Source organism: Odocoileus virginianus, chromosome 13 (assembly GCF_023699985.2).
Source record: "Odocoileus virginianus isolate 20LAN1187 ecotype Illinois chromosome 13, Ovbor_1.2, whole genome shotgun sequence".
In the NCBI taxonomy this organism is placed as follows: Eukaryota; Metazoa; Chordata; class Mammalia; order Artiodactyla; family Cervidae; genus Odocoileus; species Odocoileus virginianus.
This window is the reverse complement of record NC_069686.1, coordinates 20,103,267-20,125,379: the sequence shown is the minus strand read 5'-3', so window position 1 is coordinate 20,125,379 and position 22,113 is coordinate 20,103,267. Positions and strand designations below refer to the sequence as shown.

Sequence of the window (22,113 nt, the reverse complement as noted above, 5' to 3'; positions counted from 1 at the left end):
AAAATATGAAATTTTTTACTTGTCATTTTAAAAAAACGGGTTAACTATTACGGATAATCAAAACAATTTTTTTTTTAAAGTACACTCAGAAAAAAGTCAACCACTTCATGTGGATGGAGAGCCCAAGGAAGGGCTGGAAATACAAATGCTCTCCAGAAATATTTAAAAATAAATATTTATCCTAACACTTCCAAAGTGCTGCTGAACATTGTAACCCAACCTCATTGAAATAAGGCGCAGGACATCTCAGACCTTGAGAGTTGGCAGCCGAGGCGCATGCTCACAGGGCGGAGCCGGCTCGGGTGCGCCGGAAGCCCCGCCCATTTTGACCGCGAGGGCTGCCGGGACGGCCCCCATCTTCTTTACGCGCGGTGGGCAAGCTGGCGACTAAGAGGAGTGCAGACGCTGCCTGTGACCGTGTGGCGCGTCTCTGTGGGGCAAGGAACTGCAAGGTGAGCAACTCTAGGCGGCTAAAGAGAAGAAAGTACAAAAGGGTCTGTTTTGCGTGGTGCGCGACGGCGCGTCCCTTTCATTGCTGCCTCACGCTGGGTGCGTCCGCTCCTCGCCTTCCTCGCATTCTGGGAGAGCGCTGCGTGGGCCGCAGCCGTATGTGGGAAGCTGCGCTGGGGGCTAAGGGGCGCAGGCCGCTGCGAGGTGGGGAGCCGATCCTGCGTTCCTCGGGGGAGCGAGGATTTCCTCGCACGTGGCTGGGGCCCAGGCGACCAATTGGTTGCTTTGGGACGGACTGTGGCGGATTATTTGGACTCAGACTACCTGCATCCTCACTGCGTGTTTAAGGTTTCGTAGCTTCACCGTTTTGCAGTGTCGCCGAAAGCGAATGTTTCGGTTGGGCTGTATAAGATTCTGGGGAGGTTGACGTGGCTTAAACGCAGAAGGGTTTCTTGGATCATACGAGACAGACTGGGGTCAGGGAATCGGGGCCGCAGGTTTTCTCCTGGCGTCACTCTCTTGGGTTTTAGCGGTCATTATTCACTCACATCAGGGCTTCTGAGCGAAATTGAAAAACGTGGATACTATTTCAATTGTACATTCTAAGAGTGTATCTCATGAAACGAAGTTCCAATTTTGAGTAGGCCAAAGAAGTGTTACAGGGACTAAATAGTTATTTTATTTCACCCTTTTCTTTATAGAAGGCTCTGGAGTACAGTAGGGCTTCCCTGTGTCTCAGTGGTAAAGAACTTGCCTGCCAGTGCAGGAGACGCTGGCTCGATCCCTGAGTCTGGAAGATCCCTTGGACAAGGAAATAGAAACCCACTCCAGTATTCTTGCCTGGGAATTTCCGTGGACAGAGGAGCCTGGTAGGCTGCAGTCCATGGGATCGCAAAAGAGTCTGACACGACTAAGCGACTAACAACAGATCACGGTAATAACTTAGAAATCGTGGTGAAAAACCCATTGCGTAAGATTGACCAAATTTTGTTAGTAAGGTGTTACACCATAGGAGAGCTTCCAGTGTGCATCCATGTTATTGCATAGTAATTACAAGTTATAAAGGGTTGCCTCCAAGAAGTGTATCACTAGAGTTAACTAATGGCAGATAGCCTCGATGAATTCTTATAAATATACAGTGTGTTTTGATGGCTTAATGGAGCACTAGAAGCAAGTAATTTGAAGTCAGGAAACTATTAGTCCTAGCAAACCAACTTCACAGACTTATGATTTTCTTGCAATGTTATTGTGAGGGATGTGAAACAGGAATGTGGCTGTAAGGTTAACCAATGTTAGTAGGCATGTGTATGTGCATGCTCAGTCAGCTTCAGTCATGTCCGACTCTGCGACCCTATGGACAGTAGCCCAGAAAGCTGCTCTGTCCATGGGATTCTCTAGGCAAGAATACTAGAGTGGGTTGCCATGCCCTCCAGGGCTTCTTCCCGGCCCAGGGATGGAACCCTTCTCTATGTCTTCTGCATTGGTAGGCGGGTTCTTTACCATTAGCGCCACCTGAGAAGCCCAAATAGTAGGCATACTCCAGTTTAATGTTTTAGTGTTCTCAGGTTCTCAAATGATCATTTTCATATATTCCTTAATATTAGCATTTATTTATTTAACGCTGTGTAATATTTTTAAAATTTTGTTTCACCCAAAAGTTTTGATAACATAATCTTGTTTTTGGTAAATCAACTGTGGCTGATTTTAAGAAATTCAGTTCACACCAAACAAGACTGAAATCCATGGTATTAACAACTGATATGCTTAAATGCATGGAGTTTTTTCCCTCAGAGCTTTCTGGATCAGCTAAATGAAGATGACCCACTCCCTTTGTTATAGAGGATGGAACAATGATTTACTGAAAGAAGTGAGGATCGTTGATAGTTTTTCATCACTTAGTTCAAAATTTTTCTTTTGTTGAAATTAGAAAATTGAGTAGAGAAATTGAACCTGTGAAATTGTTTTTTATTTAGGAAAATAGTGGGATATTGATAATTAAAACATTCTTTTAAATGTCTTGAGTTCTATGTAAAAGGTAAATAACTTTTATGCCAATTTGGAAAATTTTGCAGATAGCCAGAATGGCTGAAAATGGTGATAATGAAAAAATGGCTGCTCTGGAGGCCAAAATCTGTCATCAAATTGAGGTATGATTCTTCTGGTATTACAGTGTGAAAACAGACTCTTTGAGAGGAGATTTAGGACCTTAAAACAAAGATAGAGCATTTAATTTTGATATATTGACCTGTCGAACATTTTGGTTTGTTTTTGATTCTTGGAGTTAAGATAGATGTACAGTAGTGTACAGTTTTATATTGGTGGAGCCAGTTTCTAAAACCCAAGGACAAAGACATTCAAAAGGTAACACTGTAGACCAGTATAACTTTACTTCTTTACTGCTTTTGTTTCCTGGTCTATAAAATGAGGATAGAATTAGTACCTCATAAGATGGTTGTGAGGTTTACAGTAGTTCATAAAATGTCAAACATTTTGGAATAATGCATAGCACATAGAAGGATAATTTAAAAATTCTTTGTAAAATACCTTTCCTGTTAAATAGAACTTTATTCTTGAAGGTCCTGATAGTTTTTGTACTCAATTAGGTCTTCTCAGTCATCATAACTTTTAAGTGTCTGTTCTCAAACTTTTTTTTAAATTTAGGTATTGTAAAAAGTTGCACTTCTCTGTTATTTTAAATTTCCTGTTACAACTTTTTTTTTTTTTTACTAATTTCTTTATAATTGTGAAGAAAAATTATAAATTATTCTATGATCAGTATTTGGAATACTACAAAAATATATGTGGAAAAAGTCAATAATGTCCCTTCCACAACCTACCCCTTCTCAAATCTCATGCTCTTGAGGTAGTCAAGGTTAAAAGACTGATGAATACCCTTTCACACATTGGTCAGTACTCATGATAACATAATTTTTTTCCCTTTCCCTCCCACCAAAAATAAGATGCATTTTGGGGTAGTAGTTTCGTATCACAAATAATTTATACCATTTACTATTTGATATGTAGGACATTTCCAATTTTTTAACTGTAATAGTTCTGTGATGAATATCTTTATAACATAAATACTACTAAACATGTTTACTGATTTCTGCCTCAAGGGTATGCATGATTTTTCTTAAGAACTTTTGATATTTGATATTTACTGGTGTTTATCTCCACCTGCATGACCATTTCTCTGTGTTCAAGCCAATACTAGGTATTCTTGTTTTTAGAATTTTTGGCAAACTTGTTAGGTGAAAATGTTTTTCATTGCTTTCAATTATAAGTTTTGATAAACTTTTTATATCCTCTAAATATTGAACACAGAATAATTTGTAATTTTTCTTCACAATTGTAAAGAAATTAGTAAAGTTGTAACATAGGAAATTTAAAATAACACAGGAAATTTAATAAACTTTTAGATTTTTCTATTTTTTTTTCTTTTTAAAAAATATTTTATTTATATTTACTTTTGGCTGTGCTGGGCTTCATTCCTGCACAGGCTTTTCTTAGCTGTGGAGAGCAGGAGCTACTCTCTGGTTGTGGTGTGGTTTCTCTTGTTGCAGAACGCAGCTCTAGGGTGCTTGGGTTTCAGTAGTTGTGGCACATGGACTCAACAGTTGCAGCTCCCAGGCTCTAGAGCACAAGCTCAATAGTTGGGACTCATGGGCTTAGTTGCCCTGCAGCATGTGGGATATTCCCGGATTAGGGATCGAGCCTGTGTCTCCTGCATTGACAGGTGGATTCTTTACACTGAGCCACCAGGGAAGCCTGTGATGGAGGCTCTTAATTGCACTGTTCAGAAGATGCACCTGGTTACCTCTTCTGTTTAGAGTCTGTTGGCCGCACTAGTCACATGGTTCCAATGTATTTTTTGAAAATTGAATTATGTGTAAAATATTTGAACCATTTGTTTCAAATGCTCTTAATTTGTATAAGAATGCTCTTAATTTATTATACAAGCCTACAGATTTTGTATTTCAGTGTGAATTTTTCCTTTTCACAAGTACAAAAGTGTTTTGAAAGTAAGTTTGATTATTTTTTGTAAGATAATTTGACAATTCAAATTCCCTGTTATAAGTTATTTTTCTTTTGGTTGGCGAAGAAGGTTAAGAAGGCTTCATTAGGTTAAAAAGATGTGCTGGAATATAGTTGCCTTGTCCAGCACCTGAAACAAAATAAAAAGCTAAAGTAATTTTTTTAAAAGCTGTTTCACATGATGTAGAGAACAGTAGATTTTTCTAATTTAAAAAAAAATTAAAATTAGAGTGATTAACAAGTTTATTCCAGTTTTTATAATAGTCTCTTCTTCTCACACTGAAATGAGGCTTTTCATCTATTAAATCCTTAAATTTGTTTTAAGGCTTTCTATTATCATGTCTGCTAATTACATTGTTTCAATAGTCATTTTTAGTTTTATATTTTTATTAAGTTGCATTATAAGTATTTTATTAAAGTTTATTTAAGGGAAAATGTTTATTGCCAGTTAACTTTTGACACATATTGCTACTTTTAAAGCCTAGACCTTGGTGATGTAATGGTAGTTTTTAAAAACTCCACGATTAGAGTTGATATTCTACAGTGCTCTGCAGTATATTGTACTTATCTTGCAGTATTATTTTGGAGACTTCAATTTGCCACGGGACAAATTTTTAAAGGAACAGATCAAACTGGATGAAGGCTGGGTTCCTTTGGAGATAATGATAAAGTTTAATAGGTAAAAACTTTTTTAAGTTATTAGATTTTCTGTTAACAGCAAGGGCTTTTTCTAAATCTGACAATGCTTTTTATATGTATTTTTTCAGGTTAAACCGTTTAACGACAGACTTTAATGTAATAGTAGAGGCCCTGAGCAAATCAAAGGCAGAACTCATGGAAATAAGTGAAGATAAAACTAAAATTAGAAGATCTCCCAGCAAACCCCTCCCTGAAGTGACTGATGAGTATAAAAATGATGTAAAAAACAGATCTGTTTATATTGTAAGTGGGGATAATATTTTTTACCTTATAGAACTGTTGTTAGAATTAAATGAAAAAAAAAAACAAACCATATAACATGGGACAAAATCTTTGACATACTGTAAGCACCAAGTGCATATCAGCTGTTATTTATCAACAGTTAAAACTTGATAGCTATTTTCTTCAACATTAATTTTTAAGTAGATTTTTTATACTGCAAAAATTCAGACATACAAAAGTAGATTGAATATATAATGTACCATTATCCTCTTCAACATTTATTAGCATGATTAATATTGCTTTATCTTTGCCCTACCTGGATTATTTTGAAGTGGATCCCAGATAAACGGGTCACTTCTATTGCACTGGTCAACAACAGCTTTTAACTAGAGCTATTAAACATTTAAGAGACAGAAAGATAATATGTATATCCTGGCTTCATTTCAAGACACAGTAAATCAGAATCTCTGAGACATTGTTTATTTGAGATGCCATTTGTGTGTTTCTTCTTTTCATAGAAAGGCTTCCCAACTGATGCAGCTCTTGATGACATAAAAGAATGGTTGGAAGATAAAGGTCAAGTACTAAATATTCAGATGAGAAGAACGTTGCACAAAGCATTTAAGGTATGCTTGTATGTTGTTACTTTTTCTGGTTGAAAATTACCTGGGATGTAACTTAAAAAAATTTTTTTTCTTACCTTTTTCAAAGGGTTCAATATTTGCTGTATTTGATAGTATTGAATCAGCTAAAAAGTTTGTCGAGACCCCTGGCCAGAAGTACAAAGACACAGACCTGCTAATACTTTTCAAGTAAGTCTGTTTGCTGACTTTTTTGAGGGGTGGGCACTTAGTTATCTAGAATTAAAACGCTGGGGTTAAGTAAGACCAGTATTTTTAGTATCCTTAGGCATTCTTTGAGAAATACGTAAAGCTCTTTTAGTGGTACTATTAGTCCTTTGACTGTAAGGAAGGGTTTATTAGGACCTTTTCACTGCTAGCAATGAATAAAGAAGGTTAAGTTTCAGTACTTGTTTTGTATGTGAAACTTATAATTAGGCTTGATGGTAAAATCTGAGCTTTTGGTGTGGTTAGAGAATAGATCACTGTACAATCATTATCTGTTTGTATTTCTCATAGTCTATATGCCTGTCTTTTCATATAGTACAGAGGACTAATAAATAGAGATGTGAATCACATTCTTGTGTATCTCCCTTTGTGTCTAGAAACTAGCACAGACTGGACATTTTCATGTTAAAGTGAATTGCAGGTCCATAATCTCCTACTTCTGCATTGTACAGTCTTCTAAATACTACGTACTTAAAATAAACCTGACGGACCTAGAGATGCATAGTGATAAATCATGCTATCAGTGTTATACTGAAAGTCATTGAATCATGTACTTTAAAAGAGTGAATTTTATGGCCTGTGAATTACTTCTTAGTAAAGCTGTTATTTTAAAAATAAGAGTAACTTCCTTAGTGTATTTTGAATTTATAGGTAATTATGTTGATAGAAAATGTAACATTTATTCTTATGTGATATCTTAAATCATTCAATTTAACTTTCAGTCTTCAAAAGTTGTCATGAACTTAGCCTTTACATTTTGTGTCCTTAGGGAAGATTACTTCACCAAAAAAAATGAAGAAAGAAAGCAAAATAAAATGGAAGCTAAATTACGAGCTAAACAGTAAGTATGTTGAGCTAATCACATTTTAGTTCCTTAAAGCTTTGACAAAGGTAAAGTTATTGGTTCTGGGAGGTGAAGCTGATGATGAGCTCTGAAATATGAGGAGCAATAGAGCTTTCTTCTGCTTATGAAATATTGAGGTCCTAAGCTGCCTTGATAATCCTAGGGCCACAGTCTGTTGCACTCTAGCATCAGAGAGTCAGAAAACGCAAGGACTGGCTTTTGTTTTGTATGTGAAACTTAAAATTAGGCTTGATGGTAAAATCTGAGCTTTTGGTGTGGTTAGAGAATAGATCGCTGTATTATTTAGTAGTTTAGTAATCATGATTAAGGTTAACTTTATCAGGGTTTAATTTTCTTATGCATAAAGTAGATGGAAATGTTCTAATGATATTTTTATTTGTAGAGAGCAAGAAGAAAAACAAAAGCTAGCAGAAAGTGCTGAAATGGTAAGTATATATTACTAGTCTCTTACGAAATCTTTAATTCAAAGTTAGAACAAAAAGCTCTGGGGACTTTTTAAAGAAAATATGTAAGCAAGTCTGCAGTTGTCAATGCACTGAAGTACTAGCCAAATATTGCCTAAAATTACTACTTATCCAGAGCAATAAGGTTTATATAACTAATGATTACTTGCTGGAGAAGTTAAAGTTAAAATCAAAAGCCATGTAGAACAAAGGATGATAAAGGAAAACACACCAACTACTTAAACTAATTCAAAACATTTTAGCTTCTAGTTATTCCTTATATATGTAGAGAGTGGTACATGCCATTTCTGGTTTGTGATTGCTTTAAGAAACTTTGTATTGCCTTGTATGTTTTTACAGAAATCTCTAGAAGAAAAGATTGGCTGCTTGCTGAAATTTTCAGGAGACTTAGATGATCAGACGTGTAGAGAAGATTTGCACACCCTTTTCTCAAATCATGGTGAAATAAAATGGATACACTTTGTCAGAGGAGCCAAGGAGGTTTGGGAATATTCATGTGCTTTTTACCAATCAATGAAAAACCCATAGAAACTTACCCTGAGATGACATTAAAGAAGAAGGCAATTGTTTTATTACTGTTATAACTAGACGTGATGTCTGGTTGATATTTTTGAGATTGTGCTGTGAATAATTATTGGAAATTAGTGACTGCAAGCTTTTTAATAACTTCCTTCCTGATGTCTGACGTTCAGTAGAATTCCCTGGCTTTTGTTTTTCTGTCTTTGGTGTAGGGAATAATTCTATTTAAAGAAAAAGCTAAGGAAGCACTGGATAAAGCAAAAGAGGCCAATAATGGTAACCTACAGCTAAGGAACAAAGAAGTCACCTGGGAAGTATTAGAAGGAGATGTGGAAAAAGCAGCACTGAAAAAAATAATAGAAGATCAACAAGAATCTCTAAACAAATGGAAGTCAAAAGGTCATTAGTTCTGATTTTCTTTTACAATTTAACTCATTTACTTGGTTAAAAATTTATAATTGGTGTTAAAAGACATCGACAAGAGATTTAAAAGATTGATGATTTCTTAATTATGTCTCTCCAGGTCGCAGATTTAAAGGAAAAGGAAAGGGAAATAAAGCTGCCCAGGCTGGGTCTGCTAAAGGAAGAGTACAGTTTCAGGGCAAGAAAACTAAATTTGATAGTGATGATGAACGTGATGCAAATGGTGCATCTGGTAAGTTTTTCTGAGTCCTTTGGTACTTTGATGAAAAATTATTTGGGCGAGAACAGCAGTGTGGTTTTGTGTAAGTGATATTCTCAGATTGTGATTGACCCTGGTTATGGTGGTATTACATGTGGCAAACAAAAATATTTGGAAGCTAAATTTAGAGAGCAGGTCTGTACTAAAGGAAAAGCCTTTCCTCATTAGGGAAGTTATTGCTAATCTTTTTAAACAAAATTGTTTTTGATAATTATGCTCAAGAGTAATACTTTCATTGCCCTTAATGAAAGTTCTTATTGTATAGGAGCAGTAAAAAGAGCACGAGAAGAAAGCAACGAAGAAGAACCTCCATCAAAACAACAGAAAACAGAAAATGGTGCCGAAGACCAGTAGTTTAATAAACAAATTTTTTATTCATTTTAATTAGATTTTAAGCTGCTTTTGTCTTTGGAGGCTGTTATAAAGAAAACCGAATTAAATCCACTTCGATGTCTACCTGTAAGAAAGGAAGATTTTTTTGTTGTTGTTGTTGAACTTATCTTCTGTTATCGAAATGAGTTTTTTAATGTGCAGTTCTGTTTGTGTTCTTTCGGATAATTCAAATATCTAAAGAAACATTCTTCCATTAAGTTGCCTTTGTAATATGAATGCATTAGTACAAAGTAATAAAATGTATACTGCATAAAAATAAACTTAGTTTATTTTTTTTTTATTTTTGTGCCCAAAGTATTGGAGAAAGAATTCATGTTAAACCAGCATATTGGCTGTTGTGATCATAGGCCCATTCTGTAGTTAAATATTTATCATCTAGGCTGGCTTTCTGTATTTACTCAAGCAACTTGATAACATTAGAAATAATTACTTATTGTGAAGTTTTTCAGTACTGAATGTGGAGAAACCAGAATCAAGAGACTTACTGATTTTTTTTTATGAAACTTGTATGATGCTGGCAGGTCGTATCGCAGCTCTATGAAACAAAAGCCACCTAAGGATGAAAATTGTACTTCCAAACATTTACCACCCTTGACTTAAATATGGTAGTACCTTCCTATTTGTAATTTCCTAAATAATCGATAGCTACCAGTTTCATAATAACCATGATGATCTTAAAAATTTCTGGTTTGGATTTTAGTAACTGTAGTAAGTAGCTAATTATCTTCCTACTAAGCATTCTCTCTAAATCACAGCTCTTAAATTTAATGTGCAAACAAATCACCTTCAAGTCAAATCCTGTTCAAATGCAGATTGTAATTCAGTATGTCTGGGTGGAGCCTGAATTCTGCAAGTCTGACAAGCTCCCAAAGGATGTCAATGCAGATTGTCCATACTTGACAACCACACTTGAGGTAGCAAGTCTCTGACTTGGTATACTACTGTCGGAACTGTTCTGAGGTCTCCACGTTGCATATTATATCTTAAACTAAGTAAGGAATGACAGTACTGAATAGGAATACAGACTTGTACACATTACTAATTATTATGAAGGTGACATTTCTAGTTATGTTGTTAAATCCAGTCCAAAAAAAAACCCCCCAAATTCCCCCTTATTGTATACTCTTATTTCAGACTTTTCAGAATTACTTGGGTTATAGTCAGCTTCTAGTTATTTTCCCACTTTGATGTCTGTGAGTATTATGCAATTTACTAATAAAAATGTATCAAACATGATTTACATAGTGTGGATGATTATATTCTGTCCCCCACTAAAAGAAAAAGCTTCGTGTTATTTGACTTCAGGAACAATTAGAAATGAAAAGTAATCCAAGCATAGTCTGGTAGTATGTTTCAGGAATGGATTTCAAATGAAGACCTGACAAACTCTTAAGCCCAAGCTCTTAGATCACTTATAAGTTCTCAGTAAAATGCATAAATTGGGATAATCTTGAGCAAACACTGATACCCTGCCTTTACTCCATTTCCAACCCATTACCAAACATAGATAATTATGGTTGAAATTTGTTTTGTGAGAAACTTAAAAATTGTCTTACCTGCAATAATATCTATCTTGACCTTCCACTCTGCAGCTTTCTTTTGAATATGCTGGACATAAACATGTTAATGTGAGTTGGTCTTCAAACAGTTTTCAAAAAATTGCTCTTTACTAATACTTGATTGTAAGTTTTCAAGCTTTTAAAATTTCATTAGAATTTAGACCCCTTTAAAATTTTTTCAACTGGATGGATAATATTTTAGTAAGAAGCCAAGCCATTAATAATCTGAACTAAACTATATAATTTAAGTAAAGCTGTTATTTCAGAAGTCATTTGATGGACTTTGATGTGCATAAAAATATTAAAGATAAATACACAGCTCTCCCAGAAACCAGCAGAGATCTGTGTCGAAGGGCAATTCAGTGGCAGTATGGTATAGAGGTTAAGGACATAGTTTCTGGAATCAGACACCCTGCATTTGAACTGAAGCTCTATTAGCTTTGTAACCCTGAGCAAATTGTGCTTTCTGTGCCTCAGTTCCCTCATCTGTTAAATGAAGATAGTAATGGTATCTCATCAAATTGTTATAAACTGGTGAAAAGTGCTTTGAACTGTAGTGGCACAAAAAACAAGTACTAAATGCTGGTTTTAGCTATTTAAATTTCCCTAAATTTGAGGTTCACATATTTAACTATGAACCAAGAACTTAAGTTCTCATAATGCCTAATGAAAGAAGATAAGGCAACAACTTTTAGAGTCGTCTAGCTTATTGGAGAATCCCAGGGACAGAGGAGCCTAGTGGGCTGCCGTCTATGGGGTTGCACAGAATCAGACACGACTGAAGCAACTTAGCAGCAGCAGCAGCAGCAGCATATTGGAGTCACTGTGATGATATATAAGGTTCTGTCTGAGCCTGCAAAGAACAACTAACTTGGGTGCCAGGAGAAGTTTTCAGTAAATTGTATGTCTGCCAGGACATGCTTTATATCAAATTGTCTATCAAAAATTTGTATCAAATGCACCTATATTATGAATAGAGGGCCAAGTACTTTTAAAAGAGACAAGGGTCTATATGTGGACATGTGGGCAGAAATGTACAGGGAGAATTAAATTATTTTAACACATACAAAAAAAAAAAAAGAGACAAGGGTCTATAGTTAAGGGGTCTGTCTGAAATAAGCTTCAATGATAATGTTACTAGTTACAATAGAATGCTTAAGCAAAATTATCACAAGGCTTATAGCAGATGTATCTACAGCATAATCTAAGGACTGTTTAATGTTAGAAGTTCATCACATCTTCACAATATGCACAACACACACCAGATTAATTTCTCAAACTAGTTACTCTGCTAATGGAAATACTTCGACATTGCTAAAATAGAAAACTGTATTTAAGTAAATATTTGCTTCAGTTCAGTTCAGTCACTCAGTCATGTCCAACTCTTTGCGACCTGATGGACTGCAGCACGCCAGGCTTCCCTGTCCATCACCAACTCCAAGAGATATTTGCTTCAAGTTCTATTAGGCCAGCCAAGACAATGCTGATACTGCTGCCTCCTGGTGGTGGAACATGGCAATACCAGACAATGAAGACAGGCATTCCCTGATAATGTGACTATAGGAATTTATTCAATTTATTAGACTTTGCTGCTTAATTGCACTCTTTATTGGCATATTTTAGTTGATTTGCATGAACTATGTATGAGTAATATAAGACCTATGCCAGGCTGTGCAGAAGAATTCACAGCAGTCCTGACTGCTTATCCTTGGAAAGGTCTACATATTAGTCTGGCCTTTGGAGTATGGAAAGTTAGATTTTTGAGAGAGTTTTCACTCCCCATTCCTTAATAACAGTGGGTTACTGTACTAAAACTGTTTATGCTGAATACCTGTTTTGCTGCTGGAAGTCTGGAATTTGGGTATGTGCCAGGCAAGGGGGTGCATATGTGATCAGTCCCCAGTAAAAACCCTTGGTATCAGGTCTCCAGTGACCTTCCTTGGTTAACATTTCACATGCCTTGTCACAAAAATTCTTCGCTGGAAAAAATAAGTGCATCCCATATGACTCCACTGCGAGAGAACTCTGGAAGCTTATACCTAGTTTCTCCTGGACTGTGACCTATACACCTTTCCTTTTTGCTGATTTTACTCTGTAACTTTTAGCTGTAATAAATCACAGTCATGAGTATGACTATATGCTCAGTCCTGTTAGACTTCCCTGTGAATCATCAAACCTGAGGATGGTCTTGGGGACCTCCTCAACACAGGCTTTTTAGATATCAGTAATTACTGGTGTTTGGTCTCACTTAACTGAATGGGGATTTATTTACCAGTAAAGTTATATTGTGTTCTGCTGCTTACGTACATGTATCACTACTAATTGTTCAGCAGTATTCAGGCATACCTCAGAGAGATTACAGGCTTGGTAACAGACCAAAATAATAAAGTGAATATCAAAAGAGTAACCTGAATAATTTTTGTTTTCTGTGCATATAAAAGTTCTGTTTCCACTATACTGTAGTCTTTTAAGTGTGCAATAGCATTATGTCTTTAAAAAGTACTTTTTTGGGGGCTGGAACTCACAGCATGTGGGACCTTAGTTACCCGACCATGGATCAAACCATGCCCCCTGAAGTGGAAGCACAGATTCTTAACCATTGGACCACCAGGGAAGTCCCCCAAAAGTATATATTTTAATTAAAAATTACTTTATTGCTAAACAATGCCAAAAACAACTGTAACAGTAATATCAAAGAGCACCAACACCCATAACAAATACAATAAAAAGTTTGAAATATTGCAAGAATTAGCAAAATGAGACAGAGAGACAAAGTGAGTAAATGCTGTTAGGAAAATGATGCTGACAGACTTGCTTGATGCAAGGTTGTCACAAACCTTAAACTTGCAAAAATGCATTATCTGCACAGTGCAATCCTGTGCTATGCTTAGTGGCTCAGTCGTGTCTGACTCTTTGCGACCCCATGGACTGTAGCCCACCAGGCTCCTCTGTCCATGGAGATTCTCTAGGCAAGAATACTGGAGTGGGTTGCCATGCCCTCATCCAGGGTATCTTCCCAACCCAGGGATCGAACCCAGGTCTCCTGCATTGCAGGTGGATTCTTTACCATCTGAGCCATCAGGGGAAGCCCCACACAATAAAGGGCAAGTATGCCTATATATATTTTTAGCTATGTAATTTTATATATTTTAAAGGTTATTAGATTACCATATAGTCATAATGTTTCCAACCGAATTCCAGTACACTGTATTTATATAAATATTTTTCCTACAAAACCTTAAATTCTCTTAATATATATATCACTTAAAAATAACTGCTAACATAGCAATTGCTATACACTATTATAAGTGCTTTGTAAACATTAACTAATTTAATCCTCATATCAACCCTACAAAGTATAAAGTACTCTTAGTTCCTTATGCTATAAGAGTATAGGTGAGTACAGGGTAAGTGATGAAAGTGAATTCGAATGAAATCAAAATGAACCTTGACCAAGAGAAGACAGCTGTGAAGATTTGAACCTAGGTAGTCTGGCTCTACAGTCTGTTCTTGATCACTATGTTAAACTGACACTAAAAAAATGTGCCACCCCACCCCCAATTTTCTAGAATATGTCTTATGCACCTTCAAGTATCATGTGCTGACAATAAAAAATGATGGAAGAAACAGGTTCTGAACTCAGATTAGTTTAGCTTCCCAGGCTCAGTGTTCTTAAAAACCAGGCTGTCCTTGCCTCTCTCAAGTACACTAGGCCATACAGAGACACTGGGATTACAGGCATCAACCAGGACTTAGCCAAGCAAACCAGGACATACTGTAACCACAGTTACACCATGCTTCTCTATTCCTGAATTATATAATCTCTTTCCTGTTAACAATTCCTGCCTGGACAAATCTTTGACAAATAAAGCTACTCATAAATGCTAGTTAGTTAAGGAGAAAATTTAGTTTCTAAGTGCCAGATGTTTAAAAATTTCAGGAGAATTAGATACCTTGGTATTTAGTACTGATAGTAAATCCTTCAAACACTGTCATGAATTTAAAAATAAATAACACAGAATATTATGATGATTTGAACTTACTTCTCTAGTTGAGGATTTGTGTAGAGAATATACTGCTGTTCTCGCCATTTCCAAAGCAGTCTTCAGAAATGCCATATCTGTCCCTGTTAAAAGTAGAAAAAACTGTTATCAAAATAGAAGATTAAAGGAATACTGGGGATTTGGAAACATTTTTTTTCAAACTCCAAAATAGCTGTTTCAAATTCTTTCTGTAACAAGACAGGGTACAAATATCTAAGATGTCTAAATATCTTTTAAGGTTGATGGAATAAAATCAGAATTATACTGTCTCATTTAAATGAGGCTAAAGTAAAAATTTTAATATATTCCAAATTAACAACTTTCAATGAGGGCAGAAGAGAACAGGTAAAGTAGTAATGAGAATGGTGGGGGCAGGTGGAGGGAGGGCTTTTTAAACTATGCATGTCTTTTCCTCTTGTTACTCACTCCCTACCCTCCTTGCCCACAAAACAGATAAAATAAATAGCCACAGTAAGTCATTGTTACTGAAATCTTTGAATGTTGAGGCATTAAAAAGAGGTTTTAAAAATATAAAACACTTTATAAGAAATCTTCAAAACAGGTAAATCATTCTAGGAATCAGATGAAGAATAAATAATAAGTGAATAAATTTGTTCACTTAGCACAAATTTATGAAAACAAAGATTGAAAAATTCAGTTCTTTAGTCATGCATTAAACAGAGATTGAAATTGTAATAATTACACAGGTAAGAGACTGGTTTATTTAATGAACAGTGATAAAGTCACTTAACCAAACAATCCAAGGAAAAAATGGTTTTTAAAACTTGCTTTTTTACAAAGATACCAGCACAGCTGATTCTTATTACTAACCTTTATTATTTTTGGTCCCAAAAGGAGGATTCATAATTACTGTATCAAATGATTTGGGCATTCTGTTAGATAATGAGCATACATCACATTGAACCATATCTACATTTGTTAACTCAAACTCTTCTACATTCCTATTAAATATTTCCAATGCATCTTCATCTATGTCAAATCCAACACACAACCTATAAATATAAAACACAAAGTAAATACTTATAGAACCTAAATCAAAACAACAAAACCAAAACCATGTACCATTTTAACCCAACTGGCCAAGTGACAGTGAGTGATGCCTTTCAACAGCATGATTTCCTAAACTGTCAGGGGTTGGAAACTCAGGTTCATCTAAAATATAGGCTTCTAATTGCTGCTGTTACCATTTTTTGTTTTTTTAAAGTTTGTTTTGATGTTCTGCCCATTCAAAATGTACTCAGTATTGGATTCTTCTTCCTCTCATCATGTACTGTAGAGTCTCATAAATATAATTCAGTTGATTTTATTTACTCTTATTAAAACTACCCCATACTAAAATAGAAATACAGTGGATCACATACCCTGCTCCTAGCATTGCAGTTCCAATGCTAAGCACTCCACAGCCACATCCTAGATCTGCAACCACTTTATTTTCAATATCATCATATGTATTATGGATTGTATAGAGCATACATGCTGAAAGATAAAAAAATATAGTAAGGAGTAAGTAGGCAAGTGGATGACCAAAAATCCAATTTGTGCAAATGACCCTTTATACAACAATTTCTCCTCTTGCATTAAGTTCTCCCCCAAATTCGTGTTCCAGGTTTAAAAATAATAACATATAATTAAATTTTCTTTACACAAATCCTCAACTGGAGAAGAAAGTTCAAGTCATCATAATATTCTGTGTTATTAAGCTAGAATAGGAAAGGAAAAGACCTACATCCACAATATAGCCTTTATACACAAATATTCACACACATATACTTATGATCTACAGAAACAATATCTACTAATGAAATCTGATAAGAGAACTATTGAGGAGCAGAACAGAGGCTGCTGAGATGGGAAAGGGATCTTTTAAATACACGAAGGTGGGGAATATATGGAGGTTAAGCATGAATAATATCCACTGACACCTCCCTGCCTATCTCTGAACCTACCAAAGGTTGCTGGCCATCACTGATGCCCCAGGATCCAGAGGTTTTATCAAAACACACAATGACCGGGATGTCTCAGACTGACTGTGCTGCTGATTACTGCTGCGCGTGTTAATCTCTAGAGATAGTATCTCAAAGAACTAGCACAACTATGTGTATGTTTACACAGTGGGTTTCAAGCAACTGATTCTTATTTGGGGGAAAAAAAACTATTTCACTACAGCCAGAAGACATTAAAGAAATCATCATCTACACTGGGAAAACTGGTCTTACCCCAGATACAATTTTGTGCAACTTTTGATTGGAATTATGATAAATATGTTGGAGTGAAGTGCGGGTACACCCCTTTTCCCCTGACTTTCTTTAGCAGCTTAGAAACAGAACTATGTTGAAGTTAAGGGGATTCCTCCCGGCTGGTGCTCCCAACAACTTAATCTTCCAAAGATTCTTCCAATGACTTTGGTAATATGTTTATTAATATAATGGTTTTTCCTGTGTTCACTTCCAGTACTAATCTTTATTAAGCAACATTACTGATTCTCAGATCATTTGTTAAAACTGAAATGCATCCTCATTTTTAATATTGCACCTATTTTGAATTTGTTAGAACTGAAGTCTTTCTACTACCAACTTTAGTATTCATTTCTAGGGCAGAGTATAGCGCGCAGGAATTCTTGCCCTGGCAAATTCGTTGCACTAGGAAACTGATCCTAATTTAGCAAATATTTACTGAGCTCCTAAGTAGTATAAGGAACTCTAGATACTGGGAATTGTGTGAACAAAACCAGCACATTTTTGCCCTCCTAATTGTGAAATGAGATTAATAAACACATTAAAAAGATGTCTAACAGTATTAAGGGGTATGCAGAAAACCAAACAGTAGAACGACAGCGTGTCCTGTGTGGGGGATGTTTTCAGCTGCAGTGTTAAGGAAGTTCTCTCCCACGCAACGTGAAATCGTACAGCGAAATTACTCTAGACATTCTTGTATCCAAATAACTGTCTTATTTTCGTTATAAGAAGGAGTTGACAGGCCTAACCCGCAAAACAAGGGCGTGATCAGTAGCCGCCCTACCTGCAATGTGCGGCCTGGTTGGATACTGTTCTAGAAGGAGCTTGGGCTTTTCGAATCCATCCACTTGTTGCAGGCGACTTTCTAGTTCCTTAAGCCTTAATTTCTTCATTTTTAAAAAAGTGTGCGCAGGGTTTAAAGGCGCTGGATCTGTAGAGAAACCTACTTCGCCTGCATCTCCCCACCAACCCCTATCCCCCGTATCTTTTTCAGCGCCGCTGGCTGAGGGCCAAGCTGAGGACACCCAGCCCAGGGGGCTCCCGCTCTTCTCCTAGCGCCAGCGGCGGGTGGAGGCCGCGGCCAGGCTTCAACCCGCATACAAGGTATCCCGCACGGTTACACGACTGGGATCCACACGCCACGTTCCCGCAATTCCAGAAGCTGCTTCGCCTCTGCCCGGGCCGGAAGGGCCGTCACGCACGCGCACATGCGTCCGCCCCCCAGCGGCCCCGCGCCGAGCTGCAACAGCGGCCTCGCGCACGGGTTCCGCCGACACCCGAGCGCCGCCGCCGCCGCCAACTCGGTGGAGGCCGCGCCACAAGGAGTGCCCGCCCTTGTCGCAGCCTCGGGGCCGGCTCCCGCCGTCTCTCGACTGGCCATTACCCTGTAATTTTTCCTTGAGTACCGTCAGGCCCTTAAAGGAAGAAGGGAGAAAGAGGATGAAGGTGATGGTGAAAATCTCACTTTGTTTTAGCGCCACGGTGGCCCTTTCTGCGTTCTGTGTCCCAAGTTCCCGCTCAGAAATTAGCAACCTCCACTCACCGTTTCTTGCTTTGCTAGTCTCTTGTCCTACTTTGTTTCCCTCTTTTTAGGTCAATTGTGTCACTTCAGCTCTCACAGGGTGGTGATGTCAGAGAAGCCCAAACAAGAGAGGGTTTAGATTAAGGAATGGGAAGTGGTGTCAACTGCTGGAAAGAAATTAGGCTTTCATGGGGGTAGGAGCAGAAGCCAATTTGTAGGGAATTAGGGACTAAAGTTAAGGAAGTAGGAAGAATAAATAGGAACAGTTTTTAAGAAAAGTGGCTGCGAGAAGAGTGAGAATGGTTGATGTTTAGTAAAGTTGCGGGAAGCTTTTTATTTTTAAATTGATGGGAGTCTTCGTGAACATATCTAAATTCAGACAGAGTAGGAGTAGTTGTAATCCACACAGTCAAAGGCTTTGGCATAGTCAATAAAGCAGAAATAGATGTTTTTCTGGAACTCTCTTGCTTTTTCGATGATCCAGCGGATGTTGGCAATTTGATCTCTGGTTCCCCTGCCTTTTCTAAAACCAGCTTGAACATCTGGAAGTTCACGGTTCACATATTGCTGAAGCCTGGCTTGAAGAATTTTGAGCATTACTTTACTAGCGTGTGAGATGAGTGAAATTGTGCAATAGTTTGAGCATTCTTTGGGATTGCCTTTCTTAGGGATTGGAAAGAAAACTGACCTTTTCCAGTCCTGTGGCCACTGCTGAGGTTTCCAAATGTGCTGGCATATTGAGTGCAGCACTTTCACAGCATCATCTTTCAGGATTTGAAATAGCTCAACTGGAATTCCATAAACTGTGGAAAATTCTGAAAGAGATGGGAATACTAGACCACCTGACCTGTCTCTTGAGAAACCTGTAGGCAGGTCAGGAAGCAACAGTTAGAACTGGACATGGAACAACAGACTGGTTCCAAATAGGAAAAGGAGTATGTCAAGGCTGTATATTGTCACCCTGCCTGTTTAACTTATATGCAGAGTACATCATGAGAAATGCTGGGCTGGAAGAAGCACAAGCTGAATCAAGATTGCCCGGAGAAATATCAATAATCTCAGGTATGCAGATGACACCACCCTTATGGCAGAAAGTGAAGAGTAATTAAAAAGCCTCTTGATGAAAGTGAAAGAGGTGAGTGAAAAAGTTGGCTTAAAGCTCAATATTCAGAAAACTAAGATCATGGCATCTGGTCCCATCACTTCATGGGAAATAGATGGGGAAACAGTGGAAGCAGTGTCAGACTTTATTTTTTTGGACTCCAAAATCACTGCAGATGGTGACTGCAGCCATGAAATTAAAAGACGCTTACTCCTTGGAAGGAAAGTTATGACCAAGCTAGATAGCATATTAAAAAGCAGAGACATTACTTTGCCAACAAAGGTCTGTCTAGTCAAGGCTGTGGTTTTTCCAGTGATCAAGTATGGACGTGAGAGTTGGCCTGTGAAGAAAGCTGAGCGCCAAAAAATTGATGCTTTTGAACTGTGGTGTTGCAGAAGACTCTTGAGAGTTTCTTGGACTGCAAGGAGATCCAACCAGTCCATCCTGAAGGAGATCAGTCCTGGGTGTTCATTGGAAGGATTGATGCTGAAGCTGAAACTCCAGTACTTTGGCCATCTCACGCGGAGAGTTGACTCATTGGAAAAGACCCTGATGCTCGGAGGGATTGAGGGCAGGAGGAGTGGGGACAACAGAGGATGAGATGGCTGGATGGCATCATTGACTCGATGGACATGAGTTTGAGTAGTTTCCTGGAGTTGGTGATGGACAGGGAGGCCTGTCGTGCTGTGATTCATGGGGTCGCGAAGAGTCGGACACAACTGAGCGACTAAACTAACTAACTGAACTGACTGAGGAGTAGTTGAAAGGCAGGGGTTCAAGATGCAAGAACAAGGATATTGGATGGAGTCAGGATCCTGAGAGGGAAGGATACAGTAATTACGTGAAAAGTTTGCCCTTAGTTTGGGGAATGAACCCTTCTTTTTATTATCAATGGAAGAGAAAAAAAGGTTGTGGAGGCATGCGGATGAAGTAAAGAGAGCAGTGTCTGAGGTTGCCACTTAATATGAAAAATAGAATTCAGAGTTATCTGTTATGAGGATTAAATCAGTAAAGTTCTTAGCAGGTAAAGGTAGTGCATAAAGTTCCTGTCACATAACAAATGCCTAATAAATATTTGTTGACGGTGGTATCTTTTGAGAGAGAGTAGATAGAATAAGCAGTTTGAGCTAAATAGATTACCCAGACTAGTCAGATACCTAGAACAGTCGTGTCTGAATCTTTTACGACCCCATGGACTGTAGCCGGCCAGGCTCCTCTGTACCTGGGATTCTCCAGGCAAGAATACTGGAGTGGGTTACCATTTCCTTCTCCAGGAGATCTCTGGACCCAGGATTGAACCAGAGTCTCTTGTTTCCTGCATTGGCAGGCGGGTTTTTTACCTCTAGTGCCAGCTGAGGTACTTTTTGTGTTGTTCTATTTTAAAAAACTGAATTTAAAATTTTATTTTGAGATAATTGTAGATTCATATGTAATCATGAAAAACAGCACATGGAGATACTGTGTATCTTTTACCCAGTTGCCCCTTACAGTAACAGTTTGCAAAACTGTAGTACAGTGTCACAACCAGGATTGACAGATGAAGTCAATATAGCACTTCCATGATCTCCAAGGTCCTTTTTGTTACTCTTTTTTAGCCATACCTACTTCATTCCAGTCCTCACTAGTTTTTAACCCGTAGCAACTACTAATCTGTTTTCCGTTTTTAGAATCTTGTCATTTCAAGAATTTTATGTAAATGCAGGTATAGGTTTACAAACTTTTGAGAATGGCTTTTTTAAATTTAGCATAATTTTCTGGAGATCTTTCTAAGTTGTTGTGTATATCAGTAGCTTGTACCTTTCTGGTGCTATGGTATGGATGTCCCAATTTGTTTAAATGTGCGTTCACTGGAGAACATCTAGGTTGCTTCAAGTTTTCATTTATTGCAAATAAAATTGTGGAAACTTGTATACAGAATCTCATGAACAGAGGAGCCTGGTAGGCTACAGTCCATTGCGTTGCAAAGAGTTGGATGTGACTGAAGAGACCGAGTGCACACACATCATGTTTAGTTAGAGGCTTTAACCCCCTTCACTATGAATGTCCATTTGCTTCTGCACCATTTGTTTAAAAGGCTGTACTTTCTCCAGTATTTTTTTTTTTTATCTCCAGTAGTATTTTTGCACCTTTGTGAAAATTCAGTGTATTTGTGTGGGTCAATTTCTGGATTTTCTAATCTGTTCCATTGTTTTATGTGTCCATACATTCTCTAGTACCGTGTAGTCCTGATTACTGAAGCTATACAGTGCATCTTGAAATTGGGTAGGCTGGTTCCTCCCACTTTATTCTTTTTATAAATTATTTTAGCTATTCTAATTCCTTTGCCATTTCATATAGATTTTAGAGTAATATTGTCTATATTACAGAAAATGTTGGCTATTAAGCATAATATTAGCTATGTATATTCTTTTCCCTATAGATTGTTATGTAATATTGAGTATAATTCCCTGTGCTC

The 22,113-nt window shown here is 37.4% G+C and overlaps 2 protein-coding genes across 5 annotated transcripts; one reads left to right on the top strand and one right to left on the bottom strand.

Moving 5' to 3' along the window:
* The first annotated feature begins 325 nt into the window (after positions 1-325).
* Positions 326-10,413, top strand: SSB (small RNA binding exonuclease protection factor La). 2 transcript variants are annotated; one of them, XM_070476043.1, is made up of 13 exons: positions 326-452; positions 1,152-1,384; positions 2,523-2,597; positions 5,061-5,164; positions 5,253-5,427; positions 5,925-6,032; positions 6,118-6,218; positions 7,024-7,095; positions 7,502-7,544; positions 7,923-8,063; positions 8,315-8,501; positions 8,626-8,757; positions 9,050-10,413. In XM_070476043.1, the coding sequence occupies exons 3-13, from the start codon at positions 2,532-2,534 to the stop codon at positions 9,136-9,138; spliced, it is 1,218 nt and encodes a 405-aa protein (XP_070332144.1). In that variant the 5' UTR covers positions 326-452; positions 1,152-1,384; positions 2,523-2,531; the 3' UTR covers positions 9,139-10,413. The 2 variants fall into 2 exon arrangements, with proteins under 2 accessions (XP_070332144.1, XP_020736444.1); XM_020880785.2 differs by lacking the exon at positions 1,152-1,384.
* METTL5 (methyltransferase 5, N6-adenosine) lies at positions 9,139-18,215 on the bottom strand. 3 transcript variants are annotated; one of them, XM_020880787.2, is made up of 7 exons: positions 17,819-18,213; positions 16,162-16,276; positions 15,611-15,792; positions 14,780-14,862; positions 10,734-10,785; positions 9,663-9,712; positions 9,139-9,241 (listed from the first exon to the last, which is right to left on the bottom strand). In XM_020880787.2, exons 1-7 carry the CDS (start codon positions 17,925-17,927, stop codon positions 9,203-9,205), a joined length of 630 nt encoding a protein of 209 aa, XP_020736446.1. In that variant the 5' UTR covers positions 17,928-18,213; the 3' UTR covers positions 9,139-9,202. The 3 variants fall into 3 exon arrangements, with proteins under 3 accessions (XP_020736446.1, XP_070332145.1, XP_070332146.1); XM_070476044.1 differs by having other exon boundaries at positions 9,139-9,712; positions 17,819-18,215; XM_070476045.1 differs by lacking the exons at positions 9,139-9,241; positions 9,663-9,712; positions 10,734-10,785 and adding an exon at positions 11,924-12,235 and having other exon boundaries at positions 17,819-18,215.
* Between the last annotated feature and the right edge of the window lie 3,898 nt (positions 18,216-22,113).